This window comes from Elgaria multicarinata, chromosome 1 (assembly GCF_023053635.1).
Source record: "Elgaria multicarinata webbii isolate HBS135686 ecotype San Diego chromosome 1, rElgMul1.1.pri, whole genome shotgun sequence".
In the NCBI taxonomy this organism is placed as follows: domain Eukaryota; kingdom Metazoa; phylum Chordata; class Lepidosauria; order Squamata; family Anguidae; genus Elgaria; species Elgaria multicarinata.
The window spans coordinates 40,875,209-40,902,599 of NC_086171.1; the positions used below are offsets into that span (position 1 = coordinate 40,875,209).

The 27,391-nt window shown below is 44.5% G+C and overlaps 1 protein-coding gene across 2 annotated transcripts in view; it reads left to right on the forward strand.

Annotated features, from left to right (window-relative positions):
* Window positions 1-368: 368 nt before the first annotated feature.
* PLCD1 (phospholipase C delta 1) overlaps window positions 369-27,391 on the forward strand; it is an 80,513-nt gene continuing 53,490 nt past the window's right edge. The window contains exon 1 of one of the 2 annotated variants that reach the window (XM_063126564.1): window positions 369-676. In XM_063126564.1, the coding sequence (XP_062982634.1) occupies window positions 643-676 (34 nt within the window). In that variant the 5' untranslated portion in view covers window positions 369-642. Of the gene's footprint in view, window positions 677-22,093; window positions 22,257-27,391 lie in introns of those variants that run through there. The other variant, XM_063126555.1, reaches the window with a different exon arrangement.

A 27,391-nucleotide genomic window follows, 5' to 3' on the forward strand; every position in this document is an offset into this window, starting at 1 on the left:
GTTGGTGAAGGACCGGCTAGGCCTTCTTTAGTTTACCAGTGAAGTACTCCTCTGGCGATTCCACTTTGGGAAGATTGCCCTTTGCGACACTTCTGTGTGATTCTCCCCCCACAGCTCCCCGCCCTTTGATCTTTAAATATCTCCCTTGACACCAGAGGCCCAGCTCTCTCTCCAGCAACAAACTGACAGGGTTGTAATGCATAGTTGGGCGGAGACCATGGTGTGTTCCCCTCCACCCACCCTTTCCAGCTGCCAGCAGGGACGTCAGTATTATAGGAGGGCCTTTCTGCGCTCTCTCTCTCTCTCTCTCTCACACACACACACTCTCTCTCATCGGTCTTGGCTCCTTTTCAAAACCCTTCTCTGAGCTCACTGGCTCCATGGTGCTGCGAAGAAAGACAGCACAGATGCATCTCTGGTGTAAGGACTTTCCTGAAACTTAGGAGAAGAGACAGACAACGAGGAGGAGCCTTCTACCAACTCCACTTGATGTTTTTGTCTTGGAGAGTGATTGGAGGAAGGAACTGCAGAGGAAGGGGGGTGGGAAACGGATCCACTTAGTTCTTTTCAACATCTGGACTCACATCTGTCCCAGCCCCAGTAGTGCCTTCCGGTATCGTTTCCTGCACACACTTCTCGACGATGGAACTCAACGGCACATCCTTGGCCTGCAATGGTAAGTCGAGATTTTTGTAAGCTTGCGCGCCGCTTTCATGCTCCTTACAATGCGCCCCACGCTCGTGAGCGCATAGAGGTTTTCACGCAGAGCCGGGACGCAGGGCGAGCAAAGTGATGTGCCATTCCATACAACGCGAGTGGCAAACTTTAACGGCACAGACCAACATTTTCTTTCCTAGCATTTATTTTTGTGTCTCGGCTTTAGCTACACGTTTCAAGGGTTTTAAAGGAGACGCTTCACTTTTATAGGGCCAGTGTTTTTATACTTTGCATCTTAGATATTATGTTGGTAAGAAACGACTTAGTTCCAAAAATTAGCACTTATGGACCAATGTATCTATTTCGTTGATACCAGAAGACTCTACTTATTTGGTATTGCAAGTGTTGATTGGATTTTGGTTACAGTTTACTCTTTGGAAAGCAAACAAATTAAACATATTTGGGAACCTAAATGTTAAAATATACTTTCTGGGTAATGTAGGCAAATCTATGTTGTTGTAGTTAACGTTTTTAAATAACAGATTGGTTTGGGAAGAGTGCCATTCCATATGCAAAGGAAATTGTTCATTTTTTTTGGCTAGGTAATTACCACAATGTACTGTTGTTCACGTAAAGTACATGGCTATTGTTGCTGGTTCTTGTTATGATATTAACGTCTATGACATTTTACAAAGTCTAAAATTAAACACAGATTTCCACACATAAATGTAGTAATTCTTACAAAAGTTTGTAAGGTAGGGTCCTGTTATTGTCTTGCTATTGCAGTTGTGTGGGGTTGAGGATGAGAAATTGTAGCTTACCTAAAGCTAATTATACCACAATACTATATAGTGTACGGTATACACACTTATCTGGAAGTAGTTCTTATTGCATAGTATTGTATTCTTTTAAACATTTGTATTCTTCTTTATATCTTCAACTGGTTGTATGGCATTTTAGTCTTTTGGCTGTTTGTGGTCTGCCGAGAAAGCATTGGTTGTTGGTCAAATTAAAAATATAATAAATAAATACCTTGAACTCAGTGGAATTTACTTCTGAGTAGGATGCACTATTAGTGAGTTTATGGCCAGGGAGATTTGATCTGAGGACTTCCTAGCTCCCACCTCATTTTCTTAGGCCAGATATACACCTTGTGTCAAATCGTTATGATTGTGGAATAAAAACCAGCGTCTAACGTTATGAAAGTGTGGAATGTGCCCCAACAGTTATCAGTGTACTGCAATAGCGCTACAAAGCAGCAGTGTAGATCTAGCCAATAGCTCTCAGTAAAAGCACAATCCTATGCACCTCTACTCAGTAAATCCCACTGAGTTCAATGGAACTTACTCCTAGGTAAGTAAATATAAGAATGTAGCTTTAAGTCCCTATATGCCTGTCTGACAAACGTTGGAAGGCATGATTAAAAGCATGTCAATATTGAATTGCAAAGAAGTGATGCAGAATGCTCACATTCCCCAGACGTGTTACAACAAATCCTTCGACACATGATGAATGGGCAAATGTCATTTTGGGAGACGCTCCTGTAACCATGGTTGAAGAGTTGTGAAAATAGAATTGGACATGAGCAATGCTTGCAGCTCTTGGTCATTCTAAGCAAAACAGTTTAATGTTCCATAGAGTACAAAAGCGGCAAAGGACAGAAGACCCCCAGCCCAGCCCTAGAGAACTAGGTAAAGAAATAAAATATAGTGATATCTTCCATTGGGTCTATCTAGGTTGGGGTGGGAGTATGCAGGCTTTCAGATTCTACGGAACTCTTTGTCAGACAATCAATCTGTTTGACACAAGTGCTGCTCCAACCTAGATTGACACCATAGAATAGATCATTATGCCTACATGGTTTTTCAGTACCACGGAGATATGACCTTCAAGCTGTAACCACAAGATAAAACAGAGCTCAAAATGAATGTGTGCGTCCCCCTTTCATTTTTGAGTAATTCATGCGATGGACAAGCAACAACAAGACCCAGTTTCAAATCTCTAGTCAGCCAGGAAATTCACCAGGAAATTGACCTCGGGCTGGACAATTTCTCTCTTAGCCTAACCTACCTCACAGGGTTGTTGTGAGGATAAAAAGTGTAGGGGTGAACCAAGTATGCCAACTCCTTGGAGGAAAGGACAAAGATCCACCTCCTAAATGTCTTTGTGTCAAGCAGTTGTCAAAGGCACAGGCCAAGCAAAACATGAATAGAAGAGGGCTCACCTCTCTGTACGATCAGGGAGATTTTGTCCCACACACTTTGCCCTGGCTCCAAACTCAGTTTCTGACATCCTTTGCCCTGTTGCATGCCCACGTCCTGCACCAGCCTAGTTGGCCCCATTACAATATGTCATTATACCCAGGGCTGGTTTTAAACTCGTTGTCACCCTAAGCTATAACATGAGTAAGGCCCTTCCCTCTTCAACAAATAAAATTTTAAAATGCAAAATACAGGTGCCACAATTAAACAGAATTTGATAGTCGTGTAAAATAGGTATTAAAAATGCAAGTTATATGTGTGCACTGAGTAAGGGATTCCTAGAGATGATTTAGACTGACCACAACCACATAACACTGTTCCCCCTTCTGAAGAGGTCTTCATTTTATATGATGTTTATGGTTTCCCAGTGGCAATGTTGTAAACATTTCTTCTTTCTTTCTTTCTTTCTTTCTTTCTTTCTTTCTTTCTAACGCGAGTCCCCTTGTAATGTGAGGCCCTAAGGTGTAGCTTGTTTATCTTGTACGTAAATCCGACCCATGTGGTATTTCAGCAGCATGGAGATATAACCCTAAACTTAATACCCCAAGATAAAACTGAGCCGAAAGTGAAGGTGCGTTTCCCCCACTTCCCTTCTAAGTTACCACTTCCTGTGGAGAGAAGAGAAACTTATTGCTCCTCAGCAATCTGGGAGGATTTCATAAACCAGAGGTCCCGATCCATCCATCCATCCGGCAAATCCTGTTTCTCCGAACCACCAATCATTTGGTGGTCTACCAGCTTTTATGTCATTTTTCCTCATTCAAAAAGGCTGAAATGTTTCTCATAAGGAACAATTACTGGCAGTAAGATCCTTAAATTAATATATACTGGGTTTTTTTAAAAATAAAATAAAATAATTGGCCTTACTCCCTTTTTGCCTTTAGCAACCACTGAATATGGCCCCTGAGAGATTCCCCAGAATGGAATTTTGGACTAGTGTGGAAAAGAGGTTCTGGCTTCCTGTCATAAATAAAATCAAGGCTAGTTTAAAACCATCTGGAATATATAGTCCCTTTCCCTTATTTATTTATTTATTTATTTATTTAAAATATTTATATCCCGCCCTATATCATTAAGATCTCAGGGAGGTGTACAGATAAAAACATACAGTATAAAACAATAAATGATTGCCTGGGATTCTAAGGATATTAGACAATGACCCTCTTCAGACGACACACTAAGCCATGGTGGTTAAGCATTTTGAGCTAAACATTATGGCTGAGCGTATCGTGTGAATCATGGCTTAGCGTGTCATGGGAACCATTCCTAACCCCGGGCCAGGTTTAAGGTTCTTGTACTTGTGCACAAAGCCCTAAACAACTTGGGACCAGGATACCCGAGAGAGCGCCTTCTCCCTTACCAACCTGCCCGGTCACTGAGGTCATCCGAGGGCCTGCTCCTGGTGGTTCCACCTAGATCCATCCTCCGATTGGAATCCACCAGGGGAAGAGCCTTCAGCGTGGTGGCCCCCCTCCTGGGGAATTCCCTGCCTCTGGAGGTCAGGCAGGCGCCAACCTTGTACTCCTTTCGGCGCCTCCTGAAAACATCTTTATTCCAAGAAGCCTTTCTTTAACATGCAGCCTTGGATTACTGTTATTGCTTCTTTTAAATTTTGTTTTAACTGTTTTTATTCTGTTTTTATTTTCATTTTACCTTGTACACTGCTCCGAAATTTTTCAATGGGGAGCGGTATATAAATATGCTAAATAAATAAATAATAAATAATAAAAATGGTTTGAACACGCTCACTAACCATTTTCTGCAAAAGGGTTAGTAGCCTAACCATGGCTTAGTGTGTTGTTCGAACAGGCCCGCTGTTGGCCATCTTGAGTACAGTTTGGTGGAACTGTGGGATACGAATTAAACAAACAAATGGGCAGCAATGCGTCTTTCATACCACTTTCAACATTCAGAATAGCTATTGCCTGCCTGCCTGTGTAGCCTAACTTCAAAAGGGCATAGGCCACAATCCTATACTCACCTGGGGGAGAACCCCAATGAATTCAGTGGAATTTACCTGTGATTAGATATGTGCACACTGTTGGGGGTCAAACTATGCATCCTGTTAAACATGCCGTTTAAGAACAGAATTAAGACCTGGCATGACTCTTTCTTAATCACAAGCAACTACCTGGAGTGGATCCCTCCCCCCCTAATCTGGATCAAGGCCATGGTGCGGTGAGAGAGATTTTCACCCCCACCCCACCCCTTTCCTCCAGGTTTCCTGTTGAAAATCTTCTCCCCACAAGTTGCTGTTTGCTGTTATATGTTAGGGTGACCATATGAAAAGGAGGACAGGGCTCCTGTATCTTTAACAGTTGTATTGAAAAGGGAATTTCAGCAGGTGTCATTTGTATATGTGAAGAACCTAGGGAAATTCCCTCTTCATCACAACAGTTAAAGCTGCAGGTGCCCTGCCCTCTTTTAAATCTGATCACTCTAGTATAGCTCCTGCAGCTTCAACTGTTCTGATAAAGAGGGAATTTCACCAGGTTCTCCACATATACAAATGACGCCGGCTGAAATTCCCTTTTCTGTGCAACTGTTAAAGATACAGGAGCCCTGTCCTCCTTTTCATATGGTCACTCTATTATATGTACCAACAGCCAAAAGCACAATTGGGGGAGCATTTCTGGGAGGAAACTGGCACAAGGGAAAGAGTGGCTGTTTTTGATTAAGAAAAAGGTGCGCCAGGTCATGATGGCTTTTTAAAAAACGAACCTGACGTTTTCGCCAATAGTTTTTTATTCCCAAGAAAATGCCATGCAGAAATGCAATTTCATGCACGCTTTCTTGGGAGTAAGTTTGACTGAACCCACTGGCATTCCCAGTAAACACGGAGAGGATTGGCCTGCAAAAGATTTTGCAACGAAACTCAAGACGCTTCCTAAGAATAGCTTGCTCAATGCGCCGCTTGTTAGATCCAGCAGCTTTTTAGGCGGCCTGCCTGGCGTTTATTTTCCTTTATGACCTGAAAAGGGATCTTCGTCTGCCTTCACATCAACATGGTTTGATTTAAATCTCCTGACTTAGCAATATCTTCTCCCTCCAAAGAGTCTCCCAAACGTTGATGTTTTTGTTTTCAGGCATTGATTATGCAGAATTTAATGTGGTTTTCCCCTTAGGTGCTGGAAGGGATGGGCGGGGACCTCAGAGGAAATAGATCGGCCTGAGCAGGCTCAGCTGGAAACAGTGAATCAGCTCAGGCAACATTTTAAAAGCTCCAGCCAGAAATTTGGCTGAACTGAGGGGGGACGAGAACTGTTGTGTTCAACTACTCTAAACCCCCAGGGAAGGTACTGGGGGAGAACAGGGAAGCATCCCATGAAGAACATAGACCACAGAGGATAGGCAACAATTTCTTGCAGGGCAGTTTGCTCCCGTTCAGGATTTCTGCCAGCCATGCCCTTTCCCAGAATATTCCATTACCTCCCTTCCTATTTTCTGTGTCCCCCCCCCCAACAAAAACACATTCAGTTCCTGTGACCTCCTTTCCAGAATATTCCATTAACGCCTTGGGTATTTTGTATATAAGCAGGATATAATTTCAAATAATAATTTCAAATAATAATAATAATAATAATAATAATAATAATAATAATAATAATACCACCTTCCTTCCCAGTTTCTGTACCCCCTCCCTGTGACCACTGAGCATGCTCAGTCCTTATTGAACTGTTCTGGGGTCTCCCACTCCACAACTTAATTCCCCTATATGTATATATCTATATATATATATATATATTTCTGCTTATACCACCCTCTTGTGCATTGGTGGTGGTGTTTTGCATGCTTCAAAAATGAGTTTGCTATTAATACATAGGATAAGAGTTGGCTGTTTCATTTCATTTATTACATTTCTGTACCACCTAATAACCCAAGCTCTCTGGGCTGTTTACAAAGTTTAAAATCCTAAAAAATTCAATACATTAAAAAAACATTTTTAACAATCAACAATAAATCCCAGGACCCATTTAAATTTTTGATGTACTTTGGATGTAACTAAGCCAAGTGCTTATTTCGTGGAGAGCGCAGAGAGTTCAAGATGTCCAGAGGTATTGATTGATACATGTTGCCCATGGCCATGAGCAGCGGGACATTCCAGGGGGGCACCCTATCAGGTAAGGGAAGGTGAAGGGGAGACATGATAAATACAAAATCATGCCTGGTGTGGAGAATGTGGATAGAGAGAGATATTTCTCCCTCTCTCAAAATCCTGGAACCCAATGGGGTCATCCCATGAAGCTGATTGGTGGGAGATTCAGGACAGATAAAAGGAAGGACTTCTTCACACATAGCGCATAGGCAAACTATGGAATTCACTACCATAAGATGTGGTGATGGCCACTGCAACGACACCGACCTCACCCAGAAGGCCTTGCCTAGCACAAGCGCCACCGCTTGAAAAGCCTGAGGAAAGGGTAAAAACAACACAACCTTTCCCCTATATGTGAGGGAACAAGGTAAAGGGCCAAGATCTCTTCTCGATCCTCCCAGAGTGCAGGACACGGAATAACGGGCTCAAGTTAAAGGAAGCCAGATTCCAGCTGGACATCAGGAAAAACTTCCTGACTGTTAGAGCAGTACAACAATGGAATCAGTTGCCTGGTGAGGTTGTGGCCTCTCCCACACTTGAGGTCTTCAAGAGGCAGCTGGACAACCATCTGTCAGGGATGCTTTAGGGTGGATTCCTGCATTGAGCGGGGGGTTGGACCCAATGGCCTTGTAGGCCCCTTCCAACTCTGCTATTCTATGATTCTATGAAATTGCCTGGATGTTTTAGGGTGGCTTCCTGCATTGAGCAGGGGGTTGGACTCGATGGCCTTCTAGGCCCCTTCCAACTCTGATTCTATGAAATAGGTTCTATTGTTGAGGTACTGAACTGCAGGTGTATTGGTAGATGTTTTTACACTGTGTAAAACAGCAGGTAATAAATCCGAGCTGACACGTGGTTTGTGGTAACAGAACACGAAGTAAAGTTTATTGAAATTGAACAGATCTTTGGTATTTCAATTTAGATCAAACCTGCTTATTTTTTATATTTAAAAGAACAATCCCAAGTCCTATCCCTTCTCACTCCTCACACACCAAACACTCTCAAGAAGTACAAGCCTCAGACACTCCACAAGAATACGAATCAGACTCAGATAAGACGACTAGACCACACCACAATCCCCTCAGCCAACCTATTTATACTCCTCCCTCCCCCTTTCTCACAGCATCACTAGCCACACCCACTCCGTCAAATATTCCGCACTCGCTAGACCAGTGGTTCTCAACCTTTTTTGCTCTGTTCCCCCTTTCACCATTGCTCAGAATATAATTCCCCCCTTCCCAAGATTTGTTGTTTATTCGTTCAGTCGCTTCCGACTCTTCGTGACTTCATGGACCAGCCCACGTCAGAGCTTTCTGCTGGCCGTTTCCACCCCTAGCTCCCCCAAGGTCAACTCTGTCACCTCCAGAATATCATCCCTCCATCTTGCCCTTGCATCAGCATCTTCTCCAGGGTATCCTGTCTTCTCATTATGTGGCCAAAGTACTTCAGTTTAACTCAAAAGGTGTATTCCAAATAACATGCATATAATGTTGAAAATCTTTTATTTATTTTTATATTAGTCCCATTTAAAGGGGCAACACAAAGCATGGCCCCTTTTACATTAAAATTCTGAGAGTGCCTTGGACCGCAAGAAGATCAAACCAGTCCATACTCCAGGAAATAAAGCCAGACTGCTCACTTGAGGGAATGGTGTTAAAGGCAAAACGGAAGTACTCTGGCCACATAATGAGAAGACAGGACACCCTGGAGAAAATGCGGATGCTAGGAAAAGTGGAAGGCAAAAGGAAGAGGGGCCGACCAAGGGCAAGATGGATGGATGATATTCTGGAGGTGACAGACTTGACCTTGGAGGAGCTAGAGGTGGCAATGGCCGACAAAAAGCTCTGGCGTGGGCTGGTCCATGAAGTCACGAAGAGTCAGAAGCAACTGAACCAATAAACAACAAATGCTTTGCGTTGCCCCTTTAAATGGGAAGCTTGAAACTTCTAGGATTGCGAGGGAGGGAGGGAAAAGAGAGCAAAGGCCTGGCTTTTGCAGACAACATGACACTTTTCTGGGAGGTTTTTAATAACGTGTAGGAAGACAGTCTACAGGACATCATACTTTGCTGAATAGTGGTCCCAATTCCCCCCCTGGAACCCTAAAATTCCCCCCCCCGGGAGGGGGAATTCCCTCCTTGTTGAGAACCCACATGCTAGACATACAAACTCAGACATACCTAAGGGGCAGAAAGGTGGGTATCACCACAGCCACCAATTTGGATGGCTTTAAAAAGGGGGTGGAGAAATTCCTGGAAGAGAAGACTATCCATGGCTAATAGTCCTGATGGCTATGTGCAACTTCCAGTTTCAGAAGCATTAAGCCTGTATGCACTAGTTACTGGGTGTTTTAGTAGTGCTTTCTTAATAGATTTACTTCTGACACCATGTTTTAGCAGTGCTTCCTTAGCCCACAGAAGACAGAAGCCCACTTGCTGTGATTAAAGCTTTATTCAGAATGAGACAGGATCTGCTGAACTTACTGAGGCTCCTCCTTCATGACTTCTGTACTGGAGTTCAGCTTCCAGTCTCTTTGCGGTCCCCTGATAGGATGGAACTGCTATCTATTCTAACACTGGGGAACATGGGCTGGAGGGTGCTGTTGCACTCATGTCCTGCTTGTGGGTTTTGGTCGATAGCTGCTTGGCCACAGCGTGAACAGAGTGCTGGACTAGATGGACCTTTCGTCTGATCCAGCCGGGCTCTTCTTGTTATGTTTAGCAACTCAGTGGTGTGGTGGTAAATTTTGAAGTGCGGGCGCTCATCATGACAGCCGCCGTAGCCAGGTAAGTCCAAAGTTGCAGGTAGCTCTGTTGATCCTTATCAACAAACCAGTTGTACCAGTTTTATCTCTTCCAGTAGCAGGTAATGGGTTTTAATTGCTCAGACAAGGCCAAGCCAGCCCATAATATTTTCCAATAAAGCAGGGAACAAGATATTATGGCTGGAAAAATTCACACGCACACACACGCACCAGCTTCCGTGAGAATTGTAGCTAAGCTCAGAGGAAAGAGGGATTTCTAAAGAGGGTTCCCCCTGAGCCCGGTCCCAACCTGAGAAATTAACATCCTGCCAGCTCTTAATAAGTTATCTGTTCCAGGCCTGATATTTTAAAAGCCAATGGGACAGAGAACTCAAACCTCATGAATTACATTTGGAATTAAATAACTGCTAGGCTGAATTCAATTGAGCGAGAGGCAGAATCAAGCAAAATTATGGAGATGGTGCAGGGGAAAGCCTGGGTGTGACTAATGAAGTTTTGCTTTCAGCCGTGCCAGAGAAGTTCAGTAATGTAGCCTCCTCTGTGACTCACCCTTCACATTCAAGTTATGCTGTCTTGGACAGCCTTCTGATTTTCTTTTCTATCGTGTGCTGCAGGCACCATGTAAACTATGCTTCTGCTTCCTTTCCCACGTGATTGCTGTTTATTATCCTATAAACAAGTTGTCCGTCGTGATGATGGGCCATATTCTGGCCTTCGCTGGCAGCTGAGCTATCTGTTGGATTGCAAGGCTGGCGCTGTGGTGTAGGGCAGCTTTCCCCAACCCTGCAGAGGTGTTGGACCACAACACCCATCATCCCCAGGCAGCATGGCTAATGGTGAGGAATGATGGGCATTGTGTTCTGAAACATGTGGAGGGCACCAGGTTGCCTCTCCATGTTGTTAGGTATTGGGGCAGTGCTGGGTTTAGGAACGAGCCAAGTAAGCCTAGGGCCTCATATTATGAGGGGGCTCTAAATATGTTGGAGATAACTAGGATGTAAGGTAACTAAGATGTAATTGCTTTGACTTAGATATGTTGGAAAGTCTGGTGTGACTTACAGCAGAGTTGCCTTAGATAGAGAAAGCGTGGCAACGCAGCATTTAGTATTGAAGTCAATAAGTGCAAACTAGAGCCAGTTTAAAAGAAATTCAAATCAATTTACATTATAAGTGTTTTTATCTACATCTTTTGTCTAACACTGTTTAACTGCAAGCACCCCCTAATGCTGGATGGTACCCTTTCATTACCCTTCCTATTATAATGCAATACATTTTTTTTCTATTTATTTTTATGGTATGGGGCCTCTGAATCTTGATATGGCATAGAGCCTCAGCATGTCTTAAGCCGGCCCTGTATTGGTAGGGTTGCCATACGTCCCGGAAAACTGGGAATGTCATGGTTTCCACGCATTTCCCAAATGTCCTGGCCCGTCAGTCAAGAATCCCGGATTCCTGGTCCAGCTGGCCAGAGAAATGCCAACCTCCGAAATGGTGCCTTGAGCCTGTTCAGCAAAGCGGCAGCAGCAGAGAAAAAGACGCATCAATCTGGCGCCTTTTCCAGAGCGCCGCTGCTCCTCCACAGGCTTCTTGAGTCCCATGGAATGCAAAGGAGTTTGGTAAGCTTGGCTGGTTGCAGTCACAGCTTTAGGGTAAGCGCCGGGCAGAGCTGCTGGGTTATTGGTGGGGGAAGAGAGTTTTGTGGGGGTGAGTGGGAGTGAGGGAGTGGGATGAGGGGATAAGAAGAGGAAAGGAGAGAGGGGAGAAAGAAAAGTCTCTCCCCCCCAAAAAAATTGTCCTGGTTTTGTGGATTCAGAATATAGCAACCCTGTGTATTGGGGGCAGAGCTGGTAGATCACTGAGGCAACCAGTACTGTAATGTGAGCAATGGGCTGGCCCGGCCTGGTCCGGAGTCCTACAGGGCATGAACCACAGCTGGTATTGTCCATTGCTTACCTGCACTGCCTTAGGGCGAAACAAAATAATATGTGCAAAATCCAAGGCTTTCAAACCCTTGTTTTTCTCAAAAAAGAATTGTCGGGGGGGTGGCAGGTTATTCAGAGGAATGAATCTGGAGAAACATTTCCTATAGGTCCTTCTGCTGCCATTTCTTTATCACATGCTCTGGAATACGAAGTAAACTCAGCAGAGGGTAAAAAACAGCCTTGGAAGCATTTGCAGGGGATGCTTTGCAGGAGATGTTGTGAGGGTTAAGCTCTCTTCCTTCCTGTTTACTGTTTCTTTCCTACAATAGCTCCTTCTGCCTCCACACTTGCATCTGGGAGTACTTGTTTTCCAACTTAACCCGTAGATGCACCTGCGCTTCACCGGTTGCTCAGAGAGAGATGTTTGTGTAGGTGTGTGTGTAATTAACGCTCCTTGGTGTGTTCTACATGTCCGGATCCATTGAGTCGCCCATCTCCCATCCTGGTCTCTTTGCATTTTCGCCCTAGGCTTCTGGTTTGTATGACTCCCTACAAACGAGGTCACAAACTGCATAGAGATACTACATCTTATATAAGAATACAGTAGTGTAAGGCTTATTACTCGAGATCTACCAGACCGATTTTGCTCAGTTTTGGTTTTTTTGAAGCTTGAGCAGTGTAGCCGTGGAGAAAATTTCAAAAGTAGAAAAAAAGTCTAAAGCTTGAGCTTTAATAGCCATTGATTTCCTTCATGCCAAACAGGCAGGGCAGCCAGCAGGATGACAGACAGCTCTGCTTGGCCAATCGGTGTGGAGCAAAGGCAGGCCCTGGGCACAGCACACAGTTAAGCTGTTGTTGCCTGGAAGGAGGGGAAAGGGGACAGAGGCGGCGAATCGGGGCCTGTGAGGGAGGGGGCAGGGTTGCATCACATGCAAATTTCAGAGGGGGGGATTCACTATGCATGAGCCCCTCTGTGGTGAGGGGACTGAGGGGCAAAATAGTGGAAAACCAGCAGGATTACTAGTGCCCAAGGTGACATTGCCTTTACGCTGGTACAAGTATGTCTCACGGTTGTGAGAATGCTATTTCAGTGTGCTTTCTAAATAATAATACCGTATTTCTTCGATTGTAAGATGCCATCGATTGTAAGACGCACACTAATTTCAGTACCACCAACAGAAAAAAAAAAGCTTTGATTCTAAGAATAATAATCGCACCTGCGATTCTAAGACGCACCCAGTTTTTAGAGATGCTTATATGGGGAAAAAAGTGTGACTTAGAATTGAAGAAATATGGTGGTAATAATAATAATAATAATAATAATAATAATAATAATAATAATAATAGAACTCAAGATCCCATTTTACTTCACCACAGCTGTGTTTTAAGACTGCAGCTTGTGCACGAGAACCGTCATAAGGAATGTTCATAGCACACCCTCCACATGTTTGTTTGTTTATTTATTTATTTTGTTATATTTATATCCTGCCTTTTTTCCTCCAAGGAACCCAAGGCGGTGTACATAACCCTCCTCCACTCCATTTTATCCTCACAACAACAACCCTGTGAGGTAGGCTGGGCTGAGAATCTGTGACTGGCCCAAAGTCACCCAGTGGGTTTCCATGGCCGAGTGGGGACTAGAACCCGGATCTCCCAGTCCAACACCTTAGCCACTATACCTCATGTTCACTGAATGTGTGTGGGGGAGCGTGTTTGCACCTACTACCCACATAACCCGGTGCATACACTAGTCCCACACCTCACTAGCTGCACGCTCGGTGTCAGTATGAGGGTGACCTATGTTTGTACAAGGAACTCCCCCACACAAACAGGAACCCAGCCTGGGCTTTCATATGAAGAAGTCTGATGTGCGTACCTCTTCTGTACGTGCAAAGCCATCCCTCACCCTGAACACTGAAGCTGAAAGTGTGTCTTTCCGGGGCCATGGCCAGCATGGAAAGCGTAATGATTCTGGGTCCAAAACCAGGAAGGAGGAGGAGTATATACTGTAACTTGGGTGACCATATGAAAAGGAGGACAGGGCTCCTGTATCTTTAACAGTTGTACTGAAAAGGAAATTTCAGCAGGTGTTATTTGTATATATGGAGAAACTGTTGTAATTTCCTCTTCATTACACCAGTTAAAGCTGCAGGTGCCCTGCCCTCTTTTAAATCTGGTCACAGTATAGCTGCAGTATAGCTCCTGCAGCTTTAACTGTTGTGATGAAGAGGGAGTTTCACCAGGTTCTCCATATATACAAATGACACCTGCTGAAATTCCCTTTTCTATGCAACTGTTAAAGATACAGGAGCTCTGTCCTCCTTTTCATATGGTCACCCTACTGTAACATCATTCTTAGGAGCCTTAGGGCCTTGCTAGACCAGGCCTTAGCGCGCCTTCCAACCCGGTTTCCCTGCTGTGCGTCCAGATGACGCACAGGGGAATCCGGCGGCAGGCCGCAGTGAGGCCTGGTCTAGCGCGCCATAAGCTAAGTCGCTTATGGCACGCTTTTTCCCCAGCTTCGGCCTCAGGCCGGAAGTGTGGAGACTTCCGCGGCTTTTCGCGGCTCCTCGCTTGCGAGGAGCCGCGAAAAGCCGCAGACCTGGCACAGCGCTCATAGGAGCGCTGTGCCCATCGGTTGGGGGGGGGGAAGAGAGGGGAGGGCGAAGGATGGGAGGGTGGGTGGCACGGGGGGAGGGCGGGTGCGATCGCGCTGCTCGCCGCCTGAGCAAGCAGCCGAGCGGCGCTTGCCCGCGCAATGCTGCCCCATCCCGGGCATTGCCCGGGCAAGCGCCGCTCGGCTGCTTGCTCGGGCGGCGGCGCGATCGCACCCGCCCTCCCCCTGTGCCACCCACCCTCTCATCCTTCGCCCCCCCCATTTAAAAAATAAAAATAAAAAAGCCACTTTCCTTCCCGGAGTCTTCGGGCCACCCGCGGCCCCTTTAACCAAAAAAAAAAATAATAATAAAAAAAATGGCGGACGCCACAGGGCTTCCGTCCACCCTGCGGCTCCGCCGTCTGGAAGCGTGGGGGAGGCGCGCTAACGTTAGGAATGCCCTTAGTCTCTAAGCACACTCTAAGAAAGGTTCGGGAACTGCCCAGCTCATGTGTCTTTAGGCTAAGTCCTCAAATTAACAACTCCTTAACACTAAAGGAGTGTCACTAAATTATCAACTCTGTCATTATAGAAAGGGCATGGCTAGCTTGTGCAATTACACTTCTGCCCTTGTGTGATCATGGGACACATGATTGTGTGTATGTGTGTTCTGCTATAGTGTATTGGCTGAGCATACAAACTGGAAAGACCCCAGTTCTGAGGACAAGACCCCAAGGCTGAGGACAGGAAATATTTCTTCCAGAAAGGTGCAGCAGAATGACAGAAGCTTCCTTTCCTTGTGGTGTTCATCTTGGTTTCCTTTGTGAAATTGGTTTTGAAATAGTGCAGAAACCACTTAACAGCGGCAATAGCAGGATGGGTGGCACACCTCACAGGCAATGATGCCCCTGTACTACACATCTTAAAATGTCTGTTGTTTCTATCTCCAGTCTTGGTGGATTTTATATAAGCCACTGTTCTCTTAGCCTCATCTGCTGCCTTCACCCATCTGTAAAACAGGGACAAAAATTTTGGCCCATGTCACAGGAGTCTGTTGTGGGGTGTGTGTATTGCTATATAAATAATTTATATAAGAATACGGCAGTGAAAGGCTTAATTCTCGTAATTTGCTGGACCGATTTTGTTCATTTTGGTTTTAAACTGAAGTTTAAGCAGTGTAGATGTGCAGAAAATTTCGAAAGTTTGAAAAAGTTCCAAGCTCAAGCTTTAATAGCAATTAATTTCTTCCACGCCAAAGAGATGGAGTAGCCGCTCTGCCAGCGGGATGACGGACAGCTCTGCTGAGCCAATCGGTGCAGTGCAAAGGCAGGCCGCGGGTGCAGCTGCGCAGTTAGGCTTTCGTTGTCAGCGGAAAGGGGAAAGGAGGCAGCCAATTGGGGTGCATGAAGAAGGGGTTTTTCCACTAGTCATATATGAATAATTGAAATGGAAACTGGATTTTTAGTGTCTCTAAGCAAAAAGCAGAGAAAATCACAGAGCGGAAGGCAAATGTCCTTTACCTCCTCACAGTGAGGGGTAAAGGACAAAGAAATAAAACCAGAGGCAAAAAGATAAGGTCTTGCCAGGCCATGAATCCAAGGTTCGTGAGCTCAAGCCGCTGCCTCTGTAAGCGCAGCAGAAGACGAAGTTGCAAATGGAGGGGAGAACATGACATTAAAAACGAGAAAGAAAACACATCTTCTGAGCCAAGAAAGAGAGTTAGCCAGGAGGTATTTTATTGTGCCACCTTTTGCAGTTAATTTAAAGTAGCCTGAAGTGCCATGACCGTCATCTTTTAGGTGATCATTAAAATTAGGTAATATATTAGACTCCGGATGGAATGGTTTCTAGAGGGAGGGAGACCTTTAGATGGTAATGTATTACTTCAGTTAGGTTGCAATTCTATACATGCGACTTACCTGTGGGAATCAGCCCCACTGATGTTAATGGGACTTTCTTTTGAGCATGCATGCATAGGACTGGGCTGTTAATTCAAAATATGCTGCGTTTGAGGGCCTTTTTGCTCATTCAACTGAGTGGTGCTCCAGGCACCTGCCCTGAAGACTTGCTGGGCGGCACCACTGGGCGTAGTCTGTCCTATTTGCTTGTGCTTTTAAAAGCATTTCAGATCCCATTTCTCTGGTTTTATAGCTGCTGCTTATGCTATTTTATTGTTTGCCCTGTGCCGTTTTGTCTGCTTTTTAAAATCTCCTTTGGGTGTTTTCCTTTTTAAATTGTGTTTCCAGTAAATTTGTTGTAAAGCTGCAGTGAAGGTTTTCAGGTCAAAAAGCAGGATGTATATTTCTTAAAGGAAGAAATGAGTAGAAACAAAACTGGAAAAAACCACTCGACTAGTGTTATAAGCACATGGGAAGGTTGCTAATATAATCATGATAAATCTGCCTTGCTGACTCTCAATGTTGCCACAAGGTGGAACTCGTTGTTTATGATAAAAACTGAATGCAAAAATCACAGAAGAGTCAGGACTCTTATTTGGGTGTATTGTTTTCCCTTGAATTATCATTCCAATTACTCACCAGAGGATAATTCCATTGTGGGGCAGCACTAATGTAAATATCACTAGTAGTGTTGTTAAAAAGATCGTTCTCGATCATTCTAAAGGGGATGACTACCAAACCAGTCTCAGAGTGTTTCTACATTAAGGGGAAATCATGTTGCTTACCTGGGGTTTTGTGATTCCTGCTTTTTTGGCGCCATTGTCATGGGCTGCATTACATGGGCGGAGAAGAGCAACCAAGTGGTTTGCATTGAATACTTCCCCTCTAAGTGTGCTCAGCTCACTTCTATTGAGACAGCGCTATCTAGTGGAGGAAGATCCTGCTTTTTTCTAGATATTACCACATTAAAAGTGTTCTTTTAATAGCAGGATTTTCAGGAAATAGCACGAGAGATATCCTGGTCATTGACAACGTCGTGTAATGGACCTGCAAACTTCCATGAGTGGCCAATCACGAGCGTGCAATAAATCACTCGTTTAGAAGAGCTCTTAAGTTTCAAGTGCAGAAACATTCATTTGGCATTACATTAGTTTAGGAATGGGTGACAGGATTGGGTTCAAGGTTCTTTTGGGGCATTTGGACCAGAGCGCTTCAGCTACTAGTCTGCAGATTCAATGTAATCAACACATTTTGCATTCAATGTAAAAATAAGAACGGGTAGTACAGTGTTGGCTCCAGGTTTTTGACGGCCTTTGGGCGAGGTACCCTCAGTGGGTCCCCCTCTACATAATCTGGGGCTTGTGAAGTGATGTAATTGCAGTCACAAGGGCGCTGTAATCCATACCAGCTCCAGGATTTTGAGGGCCCTTGGCCAAGACACCCTCAATGGGCCTCCTCCCTCAGTGAGTCTACCTTCTCACCATCATTGTCACCAGCTGCGATCGCTACTCATCCTCTTTCTCATCATGGCTACCACTGGCTTGCTTGAGAGGCTGAGAGGCAGTGAACAAGGGCAGGCATGATCAGGCACCTGTTGAGGTTCCATGCCCCAACTTGCTCTTCCTCTTCACCATTGCAACCTGCTTGTTCACCCATTTATGGTGCCTTCTCGAGAGGCCCTCAAAAACTTGAGCTGGTGCTGTATCTACTGCTCCTTCTTCTCACCCCATAGTCATCTGGCCAGTGAACATGCCCTTCTTAAAAAGACCAGGTCATGCAAGGTGCTAAAACCCAGGCACTACCGGCGATTTAAAAATTGGGTGCCGAAATTGTTGCTGAAGGGTACAAGAGAAGCCTGTTCCATGGGCATTGCTGACCATCAACTCCCCTCACATCCTTTCCCTCCCCACACACAGTTCTCTCCCCTTCCATTTGCCGTTCTTTATTTTCTCCGCAATGTTTCTTGCCTTTTCTTTTCCCGTCCTCTTAGTCTCAAATTGCTGCCACTTCCCCGCCTTCATTTCATACAATATCCAACTTAGTAAGTTAGGAAGACCCCTGCTGGACCAGAACAAAGGGCCAATGTAGTCCAGCGTCCTGTTTTCTCACAGTACCCAAAAAGAGAGCCTGTGGAAATCCCACAAGCAGGACATGAAGGCAACAGAGAGCCAGTGTGGTGTAGTAGCTAAAGTATTGGACTGGGAGTCGGGAGATCCGGGTTCTAGTCCCCACTCGGCCATGGAAACCCACTGGGTGACTTTGGGACAGTCACAGACTCTCAGCCCAACCTACCTCACAGGGTTGTTGTTGTGAGAATAAAATAAGATTATGTTTGCCGCCTTGGGTTCCTTGGAGGAAAAAAGGCAGGCAAATAAATAAATAGTGTATTATTATTATTTTATTTATTACATTTACATCCAGCCTTTTTTCCTCCAAGGAACCCAAGGCAGCGTACATAACCTTCCTCCTCTATGTTACCCTCACAACAACAACCCTGTGAGGTAGGTTGGGCTGAGAGTATGTGACTGGCCCAAAGTCACCCAGTGAGCTTCCATGGCTGAGTGGGGACTAGAACCTGGATCTCCCGACTCTGTCCCCGCTCTGCCACTTCTACTGCTGCCGCCCCTCCCATGCCTTGCTCTGAAGGGCCCCTTCTCAGAGCAAGGCATTGTGGGCAAGGTGGCAACAGAGACCGCCTGTGCCACCATGGTCTCTAGAAAGCCAGGTTGGCCGCTTTCCTTCTGCACTGTTTGCAACCCACCTCACCTCATTTGAACTGCTTCACTTTCTTCCGGTGGTGGCTGGTAGTTCTGAGGTCAGTGGGGCGGTGAATCTGTTCCTGGTTTCAGTCAGGACCATTCAAAACTCTAAAGGAATTATGAGTGATTCTGACTGAAACCTGGAGCAGTTTCACCACTGAACTCAGAGCCACCAGCCTCCACTGCTTTCTCACACTCTCCTGGTGTGATAGTAACTCTTGTTGAATGTGTTTGAGGGCCAAGTTGCACATGACATTAAATGCCAATGGCTTTGCATTCAACATGCAGGTGTTTTTAAAACATTGCAAATAGCATCAGCTGGGCTCCCTGCCTAAAATATTTGTAATTATTATTATTTAAACTGAGAAGATGGCATGATGCAGAACCAAGGGCTGCCTTCCAGCGCCATCTTTATTTAAGTCCAAAAGAGTGGTTGGTTTTGTGTTTTGGAGTCCAGACCCCACCTCTGCCTCGTTCTCAGGTTCCTGGACATGTTACTTTTCTTTTAGCCTCACCAGTTTGCCTTCTGGGAAATGAGATTTTTGTGACTGGCCATGGCCAATATGGAAGCCATTTTATGAATGGGCAAGGCCCGCCCTCCTGGCAACTCTTTTGGGAGAGTGACCACTGACCAAAAATAGTTTGGGTATTCCTGTCAAACAAAGACTCGATTTAATCATGTGACTTCCCCCCCACAAAAAAGTGCACTCTTTCTCGCTATATTTTACACAACTCAGAGTTACCAAAGACTCATTCTTGCTGATATAATCTTAATATTTACAGCCAGATGAAGGTTTCATTTTTAGAATAGCAACTTTTCAGATTAGTTTTATGGTTATATCAAAAAAATATACTGATTTGGTGATACTATTAGGAACACATCATAGATAGATTTGATTTGATTTATTACATTTATATACCGCCCCATAGCCGAAGCTCTCTAGGCAGTGTACATTAAAAAGTATACAAAATTTAAAACCATCAAAAACATAAACAGTTTTAAACCATTGGTATCCTTTTAAAAACAACAGTTCTGGGGTCTGTTAAAAAACAAACAAACTTAGCATTGTTAAATGCTGTTAAATGCCTGGGAAAAGAGAAAAGTCTTGACCTGGCGCCGAAAAGATAACAATGTTGGCGCCAGGCAAGCCTCATCGGGGAGATCATTCCATAATTGGGGGGGCCACTGCTGAAAAGGCCCTCTCCCTTGTTGCCATCCTCCGAGCTTCCCTCGGAGTAGGCACTTGGAGGAGGACTTTAGATGTTGAGTGCAGTGTACAGGTAGGTTCATGTCGGGAGAGGCGTTCCATCAGGTATTGCGGTCCCAAGCCATGTAGGGCTTTATAGGTTAAAACCAGCACCTTGAATTGGGCTCAGAAATGTATAGGCAGCCAATGCAAGCGGGCCAGAATCTGTGTTATATGTTCAAACCTCCTTGTTCTCGTTATCAATCTGGCCGCTGCATTTTGCACAAACTGCAGCTTCTGAACCGTCTTCAAAGGCTGCCCCACGTAGAGGGCATTGCAGTAATCTAATTTGGAGGTTACAGAGTATGAACGACTGAAGCAAGATTATCCCTGTCCAGATTATGAAATTATTGCGAGGTGAACTATCACCAGTTTAATAGGTTAAGCATTCATATTTGGACAACTTTTCTGCTGTACTTTATTGGAAGGAGAAAAATAATCTTACAGAAACCTCTGGAAGAGCATGACGTTGTGAATGGATTAATAGAATTCATTTAACAAAAAATTTAAACAGCCTCATGTTGCATAATTAAAAACTAATCCTCATTTCATGATGAATAACCTTTGGACTATAATGTATCTTAAATAGAAAACTATCTTTAGATAGATTTTTCTTCAAAAAGCATTTTATTAAAAAAAATTAATTTAAATAAAAAAAATTATGATTTTTAATTTTTTTAAAAATAATAATAATTGGTTTTTATCCACCCTGCTGTCAAACAATCCACAGGAGACCAGTGTGTTAAGAAAAAAGTGAAAAGGCTGGGGTTGCATCAGAAGTATGAGGCCTTTTCACTATAAAATAATGGTGGTGCTCAATGAGCCAATGCCATTGTCGATCCACTTATTTTTAAAAAGTTTACTCATTTGAGCAGTGAGTTTCTCGATAAGATGACATAGTGTCAGTAAGGATACGCTGTCAATGTACCCAGGTAACAGTTTTTTCATCACTTAAGTGCACATGTGCTACATCATCTGATGCTCATGTAAAATGGTATGTCACCAGAAAGAATGTTGAGGCATCAAAGGGTGTATTATGTCACCCCCTAACACCCCAAGGAATATTGAATCATATTTGGCAGTGACCTAAAGATTCTCTGCCCCCCACCGAAACAGCAGGACAACCCACCTACTAGACCCCCCACAATGAATCCATCAACATTGTTTCACCTAATTTTCCAGAGCAGTCGGATGCTTCTTGATGGCTTGGGATTAATCATAGAGTTTTTTTCAATCTGTGCACCTTCCTGCCAATTAGTTAGAATGCCTGCAAACATTCTATGACCTCACAGCAGCTCGGCCAATGAGGTAAGGAATTGGGGCTTGAAACCAGGGTTGCTTTTTGATGAAGTTTTTTTTTCTGTGCCTTGTTCCCAGAATTTTACGGGAGGTCCATCTCCCAACTGTAGCCCTTCCGTGTTTTTCCACCGCTCCTTCTATCTTTTTTTGCTGCCAGAAAATTAAATCCGTTCAGGAAAAAGAATGAAGCTGGAAAGCTGAACAAATACCTTTTGAATGTTTTAGCTACAGGAGCCCTCTGTTTGGAAGGAGGTTCCGCCTATTTATCTACGAGATTCGCTTTGTGCTCTCAGACATGATGGGGACAAAACAGCAGGGGCTGTTTTGAGAGGGGTCATAATAAGACAATATCGTACATTCTCTTCTGCGTGACTGGCAAGGCAATCAGGTTTTAATTGCTAGGGCCCTTTGGCCCGCCCAGGGACTAGTGCAACACACTACAGCCTAATTCAGAGAACTTTGATTGCACAACGTCATAATTACATTTGAAGCCAAGCCTCCTCCTCCTCATTTCCTCGCCTTCAACCCTCTTGTGTTGTTGCTGCTGCTGCTGCTGCTGTAGACTGAGTTTTAACTGTGTTTAACAACAAGGACTTTGTGGGATCAGGAAGTCTGGCAGGGGAGTTCCTGATGCCTCTGGTCCTTCACTTGGAGGGCCATGCAGTGCTTCCGAAGGCAGCCCAAGCTCAGCAAGTCCCAGGAAAACCTGTTACTGGAAGAAAGCAGGAAAGTGGCAGCTCTGAATGGGAAGAGACTGGGTAAGAGGCTGATGCCAGCCACGGCTCGCTCTGGATCTGTGACTGGCCACACTCTGCCGGCAGTGCGGATGTTCTAATCTCTGCTCCACCTTAAAGTAAACCAGAAAGTTTTTATAAAAGCTTCTCTCTCTCTCTCTCTCTCTCTCTCTCTCTCTCACACACACACACACACACACACACACACACTCTTCTTCTTCTTCTTCTTCTTCTTCTTCTTCTTCTTCTTCAGATGTATCACTCCACGGGGCTTGAAGGAGGTGTTCTTGATTTGGGGGGCAAAATAATCCCTCTAAAAACCGGTTTTTCCTTTCATTTTGTTTTTTAAATACAGGTGAAATGGGAGAGTATTTGAATGAAACACTGTGATTTTCCCACAACCTGTGTTTTATATCTTCTTCTTCTTCTTCTTCTTCTTCTTCTTCTTCTTCTTCTTCTTCTTCTTCTTCTTCTTCTTCTTCTTCTTCTTCTTCTTCTTCTTCTTCTTCTTCTTCTTCTTCTTCTTCCTCCTACAATTGCTAGGAAGCCAAATGTCACCTATGATGCACAAAAATATCCTAGATTGAGAAAGAAGCAGGGAGCCTCCTTTTCCTTCTCCCTTTTGCCGCTGTGGTTTCCGTGATGTGGCTCTTCTGTTACGCCATGGATGCAATCTTAGCCGTATCTTCTTGGAGTTGTCCGTATTGTTATTTGGACGGCACGAGCAATGCTCAAGGTGCTTTACATAAATGCGAGCAGGTCTCTGCCCTGAGGAACACAGAAGTCTACATTTTGGCAGTAGGGGAAATAGTAGGGATTACTGTTGTGATTAAGTTCCTGCCACCTGTATTTCATCTATTGCATATTACTAGTATTACTACCGCAGTTACTAGGAAACCGAACATCCCCTCTGATGCACTAAAATATCCTAGATTGAGAAAGAAGCAGGAAACCTCCTCTCCCTTCCTTGTGTTGCTGCTGGGACTTCACTGTCGTTGCTCCTCTCTTATACCATGGAGTTGTTGTTATTGTTTCCATAAATGTGAGTAGGTCCCTGCCCTGAGGAGCATAAAAGTCTATATTTTGACAGCAGGCAAAACGACACAGGCAGCAGCGGTCCTACAAAGCCCCAAACCACTTGGGAAGAGCTCATGGTGGGAACCCTTCAGGTGTCAGCATGGCCTCAGATTCTTGGAGAAGCCATGCTGGTAGGGGGAAGGAAAGCCATGCTTGATTTACAAAGGACCAGAAGTATCCTGTCCCCTTAACTTTAACTACTGTTTGTAGAAGGCAGGCCTACCCAGATGAATTTTAAACCTAAGAATTTTAAGATGCGGTGGTTGTTATTTTAATATTGTATTGGTTTTATATGCTCTTTTAACTGATTTTATGTATTATATTTTATTTCGTGTTGTTCCCCGCCTCGATCCAGAGGGAGAGATGGTTATTATTATTATTATTATTATTATTATTATTATTATTATTATTATTGACATGGGGTAGAGCTTATTGTTTTGTGGTAGAGCCACAGGGTGAAGTTTGTGGGTTTCTTTAGGTTTCTTTTATTCTACCACCCCTACAGTTACAACCCCTAAATGGTCCAGGGCTTATGATGTTACCCTCACAATACTGGAAGGAGTCACTCTTTAGTAGCTCCCATACCATGAAGGTACCGTGAAAAAGTCTATAATGTTGTGCGCTGAGTATTTCGATGAGGGAAAATCTGGGTTGAAATTTCCTGTCATCCATGAAGCTGGCTAGGTGGCAATGGGCAAGCCACCCTCTCTTGAGTGAACTTCTGTGAGCAAGGCCGGTGTCAAGGGTAAGCATTGTGGGCACCTGCCGAGAGCCCACGTCCCCATAGGGGTCGGCTGATAAGAGTCCCCAGAACTTGCGCCTCCTCTTCGCCATGGCAACGTGCTTGTTCAGCTACCTCTCGCTGCGGTCCAGGCAATGTTGATGGTGAGAAGGTGCATCAGCAGATGCCACGGCCTACAAGCACTCTGTCTGTCATGCAAACAAGTGGCAGCAACAACAGCTGGTGACAATAGTGGAGAGAAGGTGGACTCACTGAGGGAGAGGCCCATTGAGGGTGTCTTTCTAAAGGGCCCTTAAAAATTTGGAGCCGAAACTAGCTGTGAGCATGAAAAATGTAAGAATTGAAATTTATTTAGACAATCAGATGTGTGCTATCAAAATGGCGGATAAGGGCCGGATCCGGGATCAAAGGAGACCTTGGTCCTTTCTATATCATCTGTTTTTCAAAGGATCATTCCTGGATGATCCCTCCATTTCCCAAGGATAACTGAGACCTCAGTTATCCCGGTTTTACCTGCGGTCCCGAGGACCACGGGCGGTGTAGGTGCTTGTCCTGGCTTCTTCCCTCTTCCCTCTGAGTAGCAGCGGTCATCAGAGGGAAGGAGCTGGTACGGAGGGAGTCCAGGGCCATCGTGGGTGGGGTGGGGAGCAGGGTCGGGGATATATATATATAAAACACCCCTAATTTTCTCTGGAGCGCAAGTGCGCTCCAGCTTTTTCTCTTTAAAAAAAAATTACGGGCGTGATGTCCATGACATTGCGCAAATCATGTGGACTGAGGGCAACAATCCTGGAAGCAGGTAAGTCCTGCTTCCGGGCATGTTTAGCCTGGAGAAGAGAAGATTGAGGACATGAGAGCACTCTTCAAATACTTAAAAGGTTGTCACACAGAGGAGGGCCAGGATCTCTTCTCGATTCTCCCAGAGTGCAGAACACGGAATAACGGGCTCAAGTTAAAGGAAGCTAGATTCCAGCTGGACATCAGGAAAAACTTCCTGACTGTTAGAGCAGTACGACAATGGAATCAGTTGCCTGGTGAGGTTGTGGGCTCTCCCACACTAGAGGCCTTCAAGAGGCAGCTGGACAACCATCTGTCAGGGATGCTTTAGGATGGATTCCTGCATTGAGCAGGGGGTTGGACTCGATGGCCTTGTAGGCCCCTTCCAACTCTGCTATTCTATGATTCTATGATTTCCCCCTCTCCCTCCCTCCACACCCGTGGGTGTAGAAAAGGCCCTTGGCAAAGTGTCGTCTGTTGGACCTCTTTCTGCATTGATAAATTTACCTGGCAGCAACACTGAGAACAGTGGGTGACCGTTTGGGTTGCCCACAATGCCTTGGCACAGCATTCCATCAGGAGCATTGTGGGAAATTAAAATGATGGCTCATGGAACTAGATGGTTTTTTCTAGACTTTGTTGCCCCTCCAGTGCTCAACTCGGTCTGCAGTGAGTGGGGCCAGTTTATATTGCTTTTTATATTGTATTTTGTATTCGTGTTTTTAAATTGTTGGTTGTTTTTATGCTCTTCATGGTTTTAATTTTTGTAAACCGCCCAGAGAGCTTCGGCTATTAGGTGGCATAAAAATGTAATAAATAAATAAATGAAGAAATAAAATTACATATTTTCTGGGAATTTTGCATTTTTTGGGAGGAGGAAAGGTTCTTCCCTCCTCCCAAAGAACTGAGCAATTTGCACGAATCGTGGCCAGATTTGTGCAAATTACAGATGAATTTGCTCATATTGTGGCAAAATGTGTGTAATCTGTGCAAAGTTAGCCATAATTTACAGACATTGTTCAGAAATATGCGCAAATTGCGGGCCTTAAAAAAATGGTTAAAACGTTCCTGGAGTTCAGGGAACAGCTGGCAGCTCAGCTCTCAGTTTCAAAGCGAGTCGTACAAAGTAGAACTCCATTGAGCGAAAGAAAGAACTGGCGGAGGAGGTGGTGATGGAGGAAGAGGCTATGGACATCCCTATTTATGGGAAAGATCGTTTGTGCTGCCACCGTTAATGCAGTAGCCAAAAAGCAACAAGCAAACAGGATGGTGGAGGAGGAGGAGGAAGCGTTGGCAGTGTCATTATCATGTTATGGAGTAGCTCCTATTCAGTGCTATCAGACGTTGAATATTTAAAGAGACTGAGGCGTCTGGCTAGCATGTGCTGCAGCAAATCATGGGATAATTAAACCCATGATTTGCTACCATTACATGCGAACTGTCTTTTGCACTCAGCTGTAGTTGGTAGCTCTCAGGGCTCTAGTAAAACACAAAGTAGGCTCAGCAGACTTGAAGTCCGTCCAATCTAGATCTAGATGCATTTCAATCTGGCTTTCGGTCCAGTTTTGGGACTGAAACTACCTTGGCAGCCTTTTTTAATGGTCACCTTCTCTGGGGCGCAGACAGGGGAAGTGTAATGCTATTAATTTTGGAGTACCTCTTGGCAGCATTAGGTATTATTGATAGTATTTTTTTTTCTGGACTGGGGGTGAGAGTAAGAGTCATTGTGCTTCAGTAGTTTTGCTCTTATTTGGCAGGTTAGGGCTGTGGGATTTTCTCTCTCCCAATATCATGCCATTTATGCTTTGGGCTTCCACAGATATTCATTTTGTCTTCCATGCTATTTAGCATGTGGATTCATGAAATTGCTTGTGGAAGTCATCTAGAGGTTTGAGGGGAGGTGTCATCAGTATGTAGATGACATCCATCTCTACCTGTCTTTCTCATCTAGTCCAGGTGAGGTAGTGGATGTTCTAAATAGGTGCCCTAACTGAGTCATTCAGACTTTTATTTCTGCTGCCTGTAGCGGCAGATGGCTTATTCCTGCAACAATGGCCTCCGGTGGATTTGCTGATTGTGTGCAAATGCGTGTGTGTGTTCTTAGACAAATATTTAATAAAATTCACAATGAAAAAGAAAACCCAACACAGCACTAACATGGCAATAAATAAATAACCAGATTGAATTAAAATAAGCAAATGTGACCAGCAGAAGTTCAGAAAACACAAAAAGAGTAAAAGAATACAGGAGCTGAAATAATCAATAACGCCCAAGTGCTTTCTGGGAAAGATAAATGTTAGTCTGATGTCTCAACTTAGGCTTATATTCAGGGTCAGGATCCAGGGAGGTAGCGTTGGGCACCTGCAGAGGATCATGCCCCTGCCACTACCTGTTTACTAGACCTTCTCTGAACAGGTAATCAGAGCCCAGAGGGAGAATTTTAGAGCAGCTTCCTTCATTTGCCTGGCACTTAGGAATGTCGGAGAAATCTTCAAATGAGTTCAGATCACTATGAATCCAACCTGTGGATTTGGCTGTGGAGTACCTTTTTCTGAGTCACGAG